The sequence below is a fragment of the Punica granatum genome, chromosome 2, assembly GCF_007655135.1.
Source record: "Punica granatum isolate Tunisia-2019 chromosome 2, ASM765513v2, whole genome shotgun sequence".
Taxonomy (NCBI): Eukaryota; Viridiplantae; Streptophyta; class Magnoliopsida; order Myrtales; family Lythraceae; genus Punica; species Punica granatum.
In genome coordinates this window covers 10,300,488-10,314,400 of record NC_045128.1, presented here as the reverse complement: position 1 = coordinate 10,314,400, position 13,913 = coordinate 10,300,488, and the positions used below count along the sequence as shown (strand labels likewise).

Here is a 13,913-nt window from a genome sequence, read left to right as displayed (position 1 = left end):
TGGATCCCTAGGGACGACAATACCCTTGCCTATGACTTGAGCCAATTTGTCTCAAAGTCAAATTTTCATTCTCTTTGTATTTTTGAAGGGCATCCCATTCTAAATCCACCGGCCTTTGTATTTGGTAATTCTCATTAATGAAATATTTTATCCAACAAAAAGAAATAAAAATTATAATCTTGTCATTTGTTGTAATTTAATTGGCGTTTTTCTCACGTTATGTGATGAAATATGGTTATAGAAGAATTGTTCTTTTGTTGGCGGGTTGTGAGAGAGAAAGCACAGTTGTACATGGAAGGAAGAAAGGTACCCCCACATGCAAGAATGGACACAAATTGATTGAGTCGTTTTCAAACTGTTGTTTTCAACGCGTAGAAGCACAAAGAGAAATAAAATAATTGTCTTGAAGAAGCTAATCATTTCCCATGAGATCTCATTCGAATGCTAAGCTCTAAGGAGGATCGATGGCTACAGCTTTCATTATTTATCCGTTTGATATGAGAAAATGACTTTCTCCAACGTACCATCACTTTTTTCCATAAAAAAGAAAATGCAGTCTATTCGTGTGTTTTCCCGGAGCCTATGGGTTTGCTTTATTTTCGATATTTTTGCTTTAATACCAATTCTAACTGCGTGTTTCCTGAACATTAGTTTTAAAAAGCTGATAGAAATCAGTATCCGGTGCCAGAGAGCATGATGGTGGTTGCATCCGACAGCGGGAGCCACTAACGATGGTCGATAGCGATAGCGAATTGGAGGTGGTGGGATGGTGGAACCAAGAGAGTCGAGTAATAGATGACATGAGATGCTATACGTATCTGTCGCCTTCGTCTCCGTCCCTCTTAACTGGGCCAAAAGTACATCAGCCCAAGGAGGCCTGTTTTGACTTCGGGTATCGATTTCGGGCTATGATTTCTCGGCCCAAAGGTCTTGGGCATTGATTAGTTATAGCCAATTGAGCTACTTAACCGGACCGATTAGTGGGCGAGCTCAGTCTGGCCGGTGGACCGAGGCCCAAAATAAGTTGGGCTTCTGTCTGATCGGCCCATTTTTATGGAGCCCATACTGTTTGGGCCGAATTTCTATTGTGGCAGCAGCTTTAGCAGAAAATGCTGCTGAGTGCTGACTAAAGGAGGCCCCTTTTTCCTGGATCCCCGTTGACTTTTTTGACCAAAAATCTGTATGAATTAATTTATGATGGGAATTTATGGGATTTGATGAAAGCAAATGGGAACATATGGTGAAAATAGACCGGAAGCCGAAAGCAATGATTGCCAATGACTTTCATGAAGACCAAATCGGCTCCTTGATTGGCGTTTTAATGAGTAACTTCAAACCTTTAGATTTATTTGGTTTCATAAACAAAATTTAACTTTAATTTAAGTCTGTTCCACTTAATTTCACTTATTTTCAATTCAACAATATAATAATTACTTTCTTTTAATTATTTATTATTTTTTTCAAAATTCAACGATACAATTATTACTTTCTCTCAACTATTCATTATTATTATTATTATTTTTTTTCTCATAATTCAATAACACAATCATTACAAACCAATTAAAATCAAAACTCAACTCTATTTGACTTTAAAATTAAACACATCATTATATTCTCGTAGGGTCTTACATGAGCTCGTGTCATGTAACAAGGGAATCACAACCGTTCTTTCTTATCTTACATGATCATAGCGGACGACTATGACACGGGATTATGTAAGAATTTTCCTTATCTTCTTTTGCTTACACAGTGAGTAACAGGTTAGTAAATAAATAAAGTAGTATTAATTAAGTACCTTTTCACTTTAATTTGGCAAAATGTCTTAATCCTGAGATCTCAATGCGAATTAAATATTTATCTTTTTGACAGCAAAGCAGAAATTGCTGGGTTATTAGTCGAATTTCTTAATTTTCATATCTATTACATGAGCTTTGGCCCCCAGTTTCAAAAGAACGAAAATAATCTTATCTTTTACATTATAACGTTAAAGCTTAAAAATGAATTTTTTTTACCGAAGTTGGTTCAAGCAATTCAATATTTGTCATCCTTAATTAAAGTTGAGTTCAAGTCTTATGAATGAAGAAAATGTTGATTGGGAAAATATTAACCTTAGTGGCCGACCCAGTTCGAACTGAATTAATCGGGACCCGTTGAGATTCCGGATATCAGAATGCAAAAAAAAAAAGAGTAAAAAATCTTCAGCCTAAAGTACCCTAAGGTTCAGGATGCATTGTATTCCCCAAGAATTCATCGATGTTAAATTCTTGGATTAGTTGATGTGTGCCATAAATTAATAAGTCTAGACACAACCAATTATTTAATTGGAAATGAAAAACTTTCGGTTTGGGAAGTTGATCTAGATCGAAGAATTTATCATAATAAGTATAATCTAAAGATATCGGCTACTTGTGTTTTTTGGCTTCTATGTACATTGCACATTCCGCTTGAAGGGTTAAGCTCACTCGGTTACTCAGAATCAATCTGATAAATATTCATATTGTACCACTTGATATACAGAAGTTCAATGGACTCCGCCTACTTCAAATTAGACCATTATGGATTCTCTTCATGCATTAACAAAACTTGAACTCAAGACTTCATATAAGGGAAATAAATGTCGAATAACTTGAACCAATTCATATTGGTGATCTGGTAAATTTTGAATTAGGGGAATCGATAATGTTGATCACTAATGGGGTTTCGCTGCAATTAACCATAAGCTGTCGTGCATATTAAGTAAGCAAAGCCCCAATGGATGCCCCATCCATGGACCACACAAGGCCACAGTACAATGATCTACACCTCTTCTAGATTCAATTGTTTCAGTTCAATTCAATCTCAAAGTACGATTCTTCCTCCACCCTATTATAATTCAATCTCAAATTCTAACTGCTTTGGACATCACTCATGCCAAACCTTGAGGCTAGATACTCGACATACCTTAACCTCGAGCATGGTATATATTTTCAAGTAAAGCCATAATTAAGCTATTACTCCAAATAGCTTTCTTCGATGACACCCTAATTCGGTCTATCACAACGCCAGGGGTACCCGTCATTTTTTAAAAAGAAAAAGTATAAAAAAAAAAAGGACTGCAGCAGAGAGATTCCCTTCTTGATCTACCAGTCTTCCACGTCTGATCAGATGGTAATTAATTCTTTGAAGAATGTTAATCAGAGGAAGTCTGTCGTCCAGTCCCACCCATCTGATCTATCAAATACAGCTGCTTGTGTTTTGTCTTTATTATATGTAAGCATAAAGCGATTGGAAATTATAGGCTAAAAGATTTTTTTTAAAAAAAAAAACTAGAAACAGTGTATCACCACACGAAACTATATTAGAAATGGTTCATTCTTGCAAGTCATGCTTAGCTTAAGTCTACATGCTTACTTGAAACCTTTGTTTTGAGAAATTAGAGAAGTTCCTTAGGGGCATATATATGTGTGTGCGTGTGTGTGTAAGACAAGTATGTTAAAAGGGCAAAAAAAAAAAAAAGGAATTCAGCAGATTTAGGTCAATCCACTTGATTCGGTGATCTAATATAGAAACTTCGTATCTTATTCTATTCGATTTTCGATTTGAATGGAGGAACCAGATTTGCGTTTTGCGAACTGGATATATTATGTTCGTACCGCACAAATATTGCAATGCCCGACTGGAAGAAGAGTTATAAATAGAGTACTTGTGATGCCCAGCTTGGTAGGAGTTCATTTATTATTATGATGAATTTATATGCTTTACACGAAACAGTATGAGTGAAATTTCTGTTGAGTAAAGATAGAAAGTAGCATATAGCGTGCACCAACATTGTCTCCACCTTTTATCTTCTTCTTTTCCCGCTTTTATCCTTGCCATATTATTTTCTTTTGGCCACATTTTTTTGGTTATTTTACTAATTTATCATGAGCTTAATTTCTAGAGAATAATTCATGAATTTGAATGCAATATTTACAGACTTTTCGATTGGATCCATACAAGATATATATATATATATATATATGATTAATTGCATTGTTGTTAGGACCTTAATTAATAGAGGTACACCCAAAAGTTAATAATGTTGATTATTTCCAGCAGGGCTCCTCAAATGATTGAATAGGAGAACATGCCACAAAAGGACTCATTAATTGTGCATGGCAAATTGGCAATGAGAATGGTGCTTCTCATAGGTGCAGTGCGATGCTCTCTTGATTGCAATTATTAGAAAAATCTGTCCTTCCCGGATAATATATTGCAATTTCTTCACCAAACAATACGTAAAGCTAGCTAGGAGACCGACGATGGACATATATGTAGTGGCTTCTAAAAAAGTTATGATTAATATTCACCATCATTAGGCCGCTTCATTAGCATATAGCAATGATCGGCATGCCACATAATTATGCTTATGAGACAAGAAAACATTAGGCAAGTCGGTACAGCCATCATGCTCGATGGCTTAGGCTTCCACTTTCATGTTGTCTGACTTTCCAAATTAACCGAACAAAGATTTCACCTACACCTATGTGCGGAAAAAATGAAAGATGAGCGGAAAATGTGAAAGGCAATACGTTGTAATGTAATATTAATGTGATGCAACTTCAATGGTAATATAATTGGCTAGTTATATATATATATATATATATATCTATCGATCTCTGAGTTGCTTGGGGCTGGATTAGTTAATCTGATGTCAACCGCTATGTGCTTAGGTTTCCCGAAATTGGAGCCCTTGTCATTGATTGATCAATATTTTTCAACGCGTTACACTGTATCCGAGGGCACTTGTTTAGCTTGTGATGTTGGAGGGTAATTAAAACATCTCGAAGTTCTTCATTAAACTAATCAGTATTCTGATATTTACATTAATAATAATAATGCTTAGGATTCGGCTGAGTAATGAGACACATTAAATTTTGACTTTGAAGGTTATATATATATATATATATATATATACACATGTAATACAAAATTAACCTACTTTATTAATTATAGTCAGTATATACTCTCCGTTGGGAACTAAGAAACACCTAGAGAGAGAAAGAATTGACACATATATTCAATATAATTTCTATTTATCTCCCCATTTCATCATGGGGTGACTCTACAAAACATTTTACAGTGTAATGTAGGACGTACGCACTCTCAAGATCGTTGGATCGTTTTCCTTTCGTCGTTGGGGGAGACTCAACGGTCCTAGATGGAGACCAAGATTATGTACCAATGACCTCAAAATTACATTTGATTTAGCAATATTTCTGTAATTGGATATTGTTGAGATCTGCTTGTTTAAATAATAAAGAGCATAGAGTATATTCAATTGAGAGAGTACAGTGCTAGCATTTTCTCGTTCTTTTCTTTGGTGCGTGTATGTGCGGCTCATGTGGGCAGAAAATGATGTCAAATAATTTAATTTCCTTTTCACAAAACAATAATGATAATAATTAATTGTTTTATGTTAAAAAAAATAGATAATATTAAATAATTGTTTTGTGTACAACAATGGAGAATCATCAATATTTCCCACCAGCAGGTATGACTCCTGGAATATTCTTGTAATATTTTTAGGGAAACTTTTCCAGGACACTATACAAGAATCGAGCTGAGTTACTTACAATGTGAGTAGCTCTTATATATCAAAGTACTTTTAGTACTAAACTGTTTTACAAGAAACATTAATTATTGCTGAAATATATATATATATATATATATATATACTGATTTTACAAGAGCTTTGTAAGAAAAAGTGCACGAGAAATGTTTAGTTCAGACTGTCAAAACTAATTAGTATAAGTAATTACTCGAAGTTTGACATACAGTAAAACTCAATCAATTTTTACTACCACTAATCAATCTACCGAAGAAAATTACGTTTGCTTCTCGCTGCCATAACTTAATGAAAAATTATTTTACAAAATTTTCACAGAACATTGATTCTGCATAAAAATAATGTAAAAGGAAAGAATACTTATGGACTGTATCCTCACACTTCCCGACACCCTCTATACATCTGCTTAATATATGAATATTGATCAATTAAATACACTTTTAACGGTCTAGTTGCTTATTTATTTGTTTGTTTATCTATGTTTGTGTGTGTGTGTATATATATATATATATATATATATATTGTTAAAGGATAGGAGCGGAATCAGAAAGCTTACGGCGGGGGAAAAAGAAGAAAGCACGTCCCCTTCCCTCCTCCTCTCTGCGTGCAATATATATGTACATATATATAATTAACAAGACAATACAAAAAAGAAAAACGAGAAGAGCAAGAAAACACAGTGCTTCTATCTGTCCCCCTCTCCTCTCCTCTCTCTCTCTCTCTCTCTCTATTGTTTCTTGTCTTAGCTAATTTAGAGAGAGAGAGGGATTGATGTGTGTGTATATATATATTGAGCTTTTGGGGTTGGGAGAATTAAGCTGCAGCAGCCATTGCATTTTCAAGCTTCAAGCTTCAAGCTCCATAACATATACATATATTATGCACCAAGCCAGGACTAAGTAGAGTTCCATCATCTGCAGGTACGACGACTACGAACCCTCCTCGATCTTCAAAACTTCAATTGATATGTCTTCCTTCTTGAGTTTCTTTTGGTGTCCATGGAATCGAGTCGACTTGTTGCTTTGTTCGATGGAAGTTGGCTAGTTGTGTCGTGGCCACTGCCATTTGCCTCCATCTCGCATGGAAAACGAGCATGAAAGAAACATTTCTTTGATGCATTCTGATAATAATAAATAAAAACGGAAGAAGTGTGAAATTTTCTGGGCGGACCAATAGGTGCGACGCGCACATTATTGGTTTTGGTCTTGATTTGGAGAGGATGATAGATAGTTAGATTAGCAGAATGCATTCACTTTTCAGCCAACATTGAAGAAAGACGAGGAAGAAGGAGAAGGAACTTTATCGTATTTCTAAGCAATAACATTGCCATTGGAATCAAATCTCTCTCTCTCTATCTCTTCTTTCCTTACAATCCACTGCACTCTATCTCTCTCCAAAATTATTCGCCTGATACAAGCCACATCGCTCTCGATGTGAAATCAAATAAATCATAAATATAATTCTCACCAATAAACTTTCTCATCTACTATCTCTTTTTAAATTCATGAACTTTCTTTATAATCGGCAAAACAAAAATCAATAGATCATATGTCCATAAAGTCATCTCTCTGTCTCGGCCATTCTTGCCTTTCTTTTTTCTCGTTTCTCTAGGAAAAGAAAAGAAAGAAAAAAAGAAGACTGTGACTCACTTTTTGGTGATTTTATTTAATTTTTTCACCTGTTCAGGTATTTGGTAAATCTTGAGTGAATAATTGCCTATATAGTGGCAGCAATTTTTTTTTCGGTGGCTCAGTACATTGAAATAAAAATTTTAAATATCTACTAATTAAGCACGGATAATCCCACTAGATATCGAACGTGAGAATTCTTGATCACCAGGCGAGAGTGCACGTACATTAATGTGCTATTTTCTCTGTTGATTATATAGTGGCTGCAATTATCAACCCTTTAAGGATCATTCAAACTTGCAATAAGGCAAAAGCACATACAGCCACAGCACACATATTTTTTCTCCCGCTTTTCTTAATAAAGCAAAAATAAATGTTATTCCCTAGCTTAGGAATATGAATAATACAACTTTCTTCTGCACAATCATCTCTCGTGCTACAGCATTTAGTTCTAATTACTTTAACTTTCAGCTGACCAGCGATGCCGATATGTTAATCGATTGTGTGGTGTGCGACCATTGAACATCAGGAGACAAGGCATTGACAAGATATCTCTTTTTTTTTTCCTCCATCGTCATACTCGTACTTGCACTTGCCCCGAATATGGGGAACCTGGCTGAAAGTAAACGATTCATTAAAGCTTGCACGCTAGGAATTATTTTATTTTACTTAAAAGAATTGCCCTCTAGATAAAATAATTTTCATTTAACCCCAAAAAATTAAAATTAAGGTGCAACTCGAGAAGCAGTTCCGTGAATGATGCTGAACTATGAGTTTTGAGTGCTTTCAAAGTTTTTTGATTCTTTCATGCTCGTGAGAAACTTGTGTGCCTTTGAAATGGGAAGGGTGAGGTTACTCCGACGTTTGCGGAACTCATAGACCATCATCCGGACTGATAATTAATCTCCCGTGGATCATCGCTTCAAGGCTCTGAAGTTCTGATAAAATTCCTACATACTCAATCGTCGTTTCCGTCGTTTCTCTTACTGTATATGGAATGAACTTATTCTCAGTTTGTCCATGTTCGGTCATGCCATTTCACTTTCGGTCCTTCAAGTATAATCGGTTGAAAGGGTCTGGTTTAGGAGGCTAAAGAGATGACAAATAATTTGATGATAGAACCCATCGAGAAATCGTGGAATATGCCCCAATGCAAATGGCCTCTCAGTTTCCTCTTTTTATCGTAGCAATGGCAAGGGAGTTTTGGTTGTTTCTTGTCGTGCACCGTACGTCTTAATATTTCCCTTTGGATCGTCAATCGCTTTCCCTTTTGTTTTCTCTCCCCAAACTTTAACATTCTGCCCAGCAACCAATCTCCATTCCTATGCACTTGCCCCCAAAAAACAACCACTTCCATGAGATCATATGCTCATTCTTTTCCCATGCTCGCTCTCCTTTGCGTGTCCATTCCATATCAACAGAGGCAAATCATCCGTTCCCATCACGAATCAAGAAACCCGTTATAGCCTAACTTACTTTCTTTGTTCATAAAATCTCATCCTTCCATTTACGTGGTACAAATGACAAGCTGTGCTGATGGAGGATATACTTTACCTACTGCTGTAGGGGTTAAAAATCCACTTGAAGGAGCTCGTGCCAGAACATAAGCGACAATTAGTGGACACTAAACCGATATTAAGAATTGCTCAAACTTGGTGTGCATAAGAAAAGGAAGAAAACATGGTAAGAAATTCAGATCTAATAGGACCAAGTGAATCTGCTGTGAATGGTCCTTGGCTTGCTTCCCTTTTTCCTAAAATAATTATTACTCTGCTGCAATGCAATCCAGTCAGTGGAGGTGTGCATGAATATCGGGTACACCTGGAACCGGTCAGAACATATCCGTTAGGGTAGGGTTTGGGTAACTCGTATTGAAAATAGGGTATGGTCCGGGTATTAGAATTCAAAACCGGTGAAAATCGATTCTGGTTCTTGCATATAGAGTACCAAGAATCGAAACTGAAACTGGAACTGAAACCGATATCCGAATCCGGATAATAATTTCCCATATTATATATACATATATATAGTTTTATTCAGATGTTTCTATATTCAAAAAATATAGTCACTAATTTTTTTAAAAAATATAAATTTATGTTAACATTCTGTTTTGCATGATTACTAATTATGAATAAGACATTGTCGGTTTTATTTAGCGAGATAAAAAAAATTACAGGTTCTAATGGGGTGTCCGTAATACATGTTCCGGATAGATTTCAATTCCCGACCTCAACATGATACAGTCTGGTTTCAAAATATTGAAACTTATTTCTTTACGGGATAAGATTCGAATATAGTAAAAAAAAAATAATTCGCACACCCCTACCAGTCAGAACCGTTAATGGGAAGGGGCTCAGGCATTGAGTTGACGCTTAAGTGACGCTGACACATCAGAAACTGGAAAGACAAAACAGAAACAGAGCAGAGCAGAGCAGAAAAGAGAAAATAATAGAAAGAAACTGTGCATTATTAGTCCTTTCCCTCCCCATGGCAAACTTAAATGATTGGATTGGCGCTGATAAGATTCAACAAGAACATGAGGGGAAATCAGACCCAACATGAAAACCTCCAAATCCCATCACCCCCGTACGAACCCAATCCCTCATTATCAATGTCTCTGCTCTGTTCTGTTCTGTTCTCTGTTCTGTTTTTTCCATGTAAATCTGTTACATTTTTTGTGTTCCTTGTTTGCAGAGTCTTGGACTTCCAATGGTGAAGAACTGACGAGTTAGAGACGGTGATCTGTCCTCTCTGCAGATGCGGAGGGTGTGAAGGGGGCGGCCCGCCATGATGAGCGCTCGAGTCGGGGATTTGGAGAGCAACAGCGCGAGATTCGGGAATAGTGGCAATGCGGTGAGGCTGAAGGAGGAGCAGACATGGTGCAGCCAGTTCAGGAACGGGTCGAACCCGTGGATGGCCCGGTACGTCTACGGGCTCATGTTTCTTGCCGCTAATCTGCTCGCTTGGTTTGCCCGAGATTACGGGCGCGGGGCCATGACTGAGATCAACAGTAAGGCTTCCTTCTTACTACTTTTCGTTCCGCATTTTGCTTACATAATGCTGTTCTCTTCGGATTCCTTCTCGGCTCGGGTGATCTTCTTCAATCAGCTCCTGATGAACTCATGAATCTTTTTAAAGGGGCTTCTGAATGGAAAGTGGTTCCAAATGGGTCAATAAGGTGACAAAGCAAAGCTTCTGGTGTTTGATGCGAAAAGAATAATATCCATATACGAGGGGCAAAGTGGGAAGGAAAATTAAAGAAACTTATCAAAGGATCTCACATCTTTTTAATAATAAATGAGAAACCCAGCAAAATCTGGCCTCCTACGAGGATCGTATGGGCTGTCACGCCTTATTCCGCTCCTTTAACTAAGACATTTCCGTTGCAGATGAACCCCCTTTGTTTACTGTCATGTTTACAGCAGAGAAAAAAAACTAAGAACAAGCATAAAACAAACGGAAATCATAAGGCATGGTCTGCTGATCAGTACCATGTTTAGCGACAGTCTTCCTCGTAAGGAGATATTTTTTTGTGGAAGAACACGAATACCGATGTCCCTGTTTCACAGTAGGAGGACATAAATGTGAGAATGAACATCATGTTTACATAATGCATCTCTAGATAGGAAATGTAACTGTTAATTAAATGTACCCAAGTAGTCCTCTCGATGATTAGAAAGGACATTTTACATTGGTTGCAGGATTAAAAGGATGCCAAGGAACGAAAGATTGTTTAGGTACAGAAGGAGTTCTGCGCGTAAGCTTGGGATGCTTCGTATCCTTTGAGTAGACAGTCTCTAATGCAGTTGCATTTTCAATCCACTTTTGAGTACTATTACATAAGCTTTGAGATCCTTAATGCTTGTCTCTAGACATTCTATATGATAATGTTCTTGACGACGGTTGGTAACTCAAAGTTGCATAACCGGAGAGATTCTTGGCATTCTGGATGGTGGACAGCTAAGATCATCCTGTTGATCGGGTTGATGATCATTCCCTTTCTCATCCCGGCTCCTTTTATTCAGCTCTATGGTAAGCCGGATCTCATCATCTCGAAAGAGTTCTTTCCCAGCTCCATTACACCTTTGCTCTACTCATCGTTTCATTCTCTCCAGTAACATCTTCGATGCATGTTCTCTGGTTCTTGCAGGGGAGATTGCACATTTTGGAGCCGGGTACTTTGACTCTTGCTGTATATTTTCCACCTTTGGTTTTATCTTTTTCAGCAAAACTGATTGCTATTCATCATATTCAACAAGAAATCGGTGAATAATTGTTCTTGACCAAGAGGTTTGCTCCCTGAATTATTCTTTTCAGGGTCTTTCTCCTAATTCAGCTCATAAGTATAATTAGCTTCATCACGTGGCTGAACGACTGTTGTCAATCAGATGAAAATGCAGAAAGATGGTAAGCAAGGAACGAACATTACAAATTCCCTTGACTTCATCTGTTAAATTTAAGGTTTTGCACTGGCCTGGTTTAATCTCTCGAAATTCCATGGATTATGTTCTGATAAACTCTACGGGTCATGGAGATTCATCTCTGAATTAATTTTAGAATCTTTGAATTCGCAGCCACGTACATGCCATGTTAGTCGCAACGACGGCATACGTTGTTTGTATTATCGGGGTCATTATGATGTACATTTGGTATGCTCCCGACGCGTCTTGTCTGCTCAACATTTTCTTCATCACGTGGACACTTGTTCTACTCCAGCTCATGACCAGCGTCTCTCTTCACCCCAAAGTGAGTCCTTTTCTTTCTCTGATTACTTTCTCTGTTGGCTCGTCTTATTGAAACTACGTGTTCGGATGGAGACTTAGTCCTGTTTGGCAAAAACCACAGGTTAATGCAGGTTACCTAACTCCCGGTCTCATGGGGCTTTACATCGTGTTTATCTGCTGGTGTGCCATTAGAAGGTACAGTCGCCGTGTTCAAAAACACTCATCGTAAATCCGCATTTCCATTTAATGTCTAAAAGCTTCACGATTAGATTAGAAAAGATGTAAGCTTCAAACTGTACATCCCATATGACTAGTCCTCCACGGCAACACAAACTTCCTCACAATGGATCTGATCGTATCACTTTTATTAAACTTTTCTTGCTTTCTGCAGCGAACCTGCAGGAGAAAGTTGCAATAGGAAAGCCGAAGCTTCCAACAGAACAGACTGGCTTACTATCATAGTAATCTCGTTTCCCCTGAGAAACCAAATCAAATTTCACTGTACAATAAAAGAAAGAGATTAATGAAAAACATTTTATACTGACGTGCAGAGTTTTGTGGTTGCACTGCTTGCAATGGTTATAGCCACATTTTCGACGGGCATCGACTCCCAATGCTTTCAGGTTTGTACTAAAATCGGTGGGATTATTTACTATTGGGATTTTTGAGTTAGCAAAATGACTTGATGAGCATTTGGTGCAGTTCAGGAAAAAGGATAAACGAGAACCGGATGATGTTCCTTACGGCTATGGCTTCTTTCACTTCGTCTTTGCCACGGGAGCAATGTACTTCGCCATGCTTCTGATTGGTTGGAACACCCATCATCCCATGAAAAAGTATGCTCCACTATTGCAACCAGGGATAGCTGCCTACTGTAGAATTCTTGAATTTAATGATCCCAGAAGATCGATTTTTCCATAGCCTTTTGCAAGCTTTTCGTGAAAAAAGCATATCAAAGGACAATTTTCGAGGCATTATTCATGGGAAGGAGTGATACTCTTCCTTACTGTTTCGTTTATCTGCTGCAGGTGGACTATTGATGTGGGTTGGACGAGTACGTGGGTCCGCATAGTGAACGAATGGGTAGCAGTCTGTGTATACTGTAAGTAACCGACGAACAAACGAGCATCTTGGAGGATGAATATGTCCTTCCCGTCCCACAATTACCTCTTTTCCTCCTATGTTTACTTTCTGTAGTGCCCGTCTCTTTTAACATTCTAAACGACGTGTTTTTGCCATTCAGTGTGGATGCTCGTGGCGCCGCTTGTGTGGAAATGCAGACAAGCGGGCAATGCATCATGAGAGCTTGTCAAAGAACGTATCAAGTTCTGCTTCTGTGGTTTCGCCATTCTTCCACCTCTCAAACTCGAGAAGAAGGTCGAGAGAGGGACGAGAAGGAGGGAATGTAGTTCAGAGGACAAGAAGGCAGAGAATTACAGAAAGGAATTAAAGAGATTGCATTCATTTGATTTCTCCCAGAAAAAAACGAGACAATTTACAAAACGACTGCTGAATTTTTGGAACTCTTATTGCTGAAGAAAGCCCATTTGCCCATTTGCAGTGAGTAAAATCCTATATTGTATTAACACATATGGTAAAATATCAAAAACATATACATATATCTACATATAATCCTCATTTTGATCTCTGGTAGGTTTCACAATGTTTTTACTTCAGCATCTGTTTGAATTTGGTGGCCTGAAATTGGCATTTTGTAATGGATGTAAATAACAGTTCTTTCATCATAGTTATTTAATGTCATCGAGCTATTCTGATACTTGATCTGAACCTAACCTTATGGGTTTTCTTTGAGTTCGAACTTTGATTATCAAGCTATTTCTCACTCGTAACTAACAATTCAGGAACTACAGACCAAAAACGGGAATATATCTAAATCTGAAATCTTCCATCATTTACTGTAAAAGATGGCAACATTACTTCATCTCCTCCTCCCACTTGAATGGGTGCAGATGC

At 37.5% G+C, this 13,913-nt stretch overlaps 1 protein-coding gene across 4 annotated transcripts; it reads left to right on the top strand.

Moving 5' to 3' along the window:
• Window positions 1–6,165: 6,165 nt before the first annotated feature.
• LOC116194701 (probable serine incorporator) lies at window positions 6,166–13,716 on the top strand. 4 transcript variants are annotated; one of them, XM_031523582.1, is made up of 13 exons: window positions 6,166–6,507; window positions 9,910–10,225; window positions 10,917–10,990; window positions 11,088–11,247; window positions 11,366–11,390; window positions 11,533–11,622; window positions 11,790–11,961; window positions 12,061–12,134; window positions 12,331–12,400; window positions 12,491–12,562; window positions 12,642–12,775; window positions 12,968–13,041; window positions 13,183–13,716. In XM_031523582.1, the coding sequence occupies exons 2-13, from the start codon at window positions 10,003–10,005 to the stop codon at window positions 13,239–13,241; spliced, it is 1,227 nt and encodes a 408-aa protein (XP_031379442.1). In that variant the 5' UTR covers window positions 6,166–6,507; window positions 9,910–10,002; the 3' UTR covers window positions 13,242–13,716. The 4 variants fall into 4 exon arrangements, with proteins under 4 accessions (XP_031379442.1, XP_031379444.1, XP_031379443.1 ...); XM_031523584.1 differs by lacking the exon at window positions 6,166–6,507 and adding an exon at window positions 8,782–8,898; XM_031523583.1 differs by lacking the exon at window positions 6,166–6,507 and adding an exon at window positions 9,551–9,801.
• Window positions 13,717–13,913: the final 197 nt, after the last annotated feature.

Excerpts from the sequence above, each read along its gene's own strand:
- LOC116194701 (XM_031523582.1), top strand. The coding sequence starts at position 10,003 with ATGATGAGCGCTCGAGTCGGGGATTTGGAGAGCAACAGCGCGAGATTC. Across the intron at positions 10,991-11,087 it reads GCGTAAGCTTGGGATGCTTC|ACATTCTATATGATAATGTT; the intron begins GTATCCTTTGAG and ends GCTTGTCTCTAG. Across the intron at positions 12,563-12,641 it reads TCGACTCCCAATGCTTTCAG|TTCAGGAAAAAGGATAAACG; the intron begins GTTTGTACTAAA and ends CATTTGGTGCAG.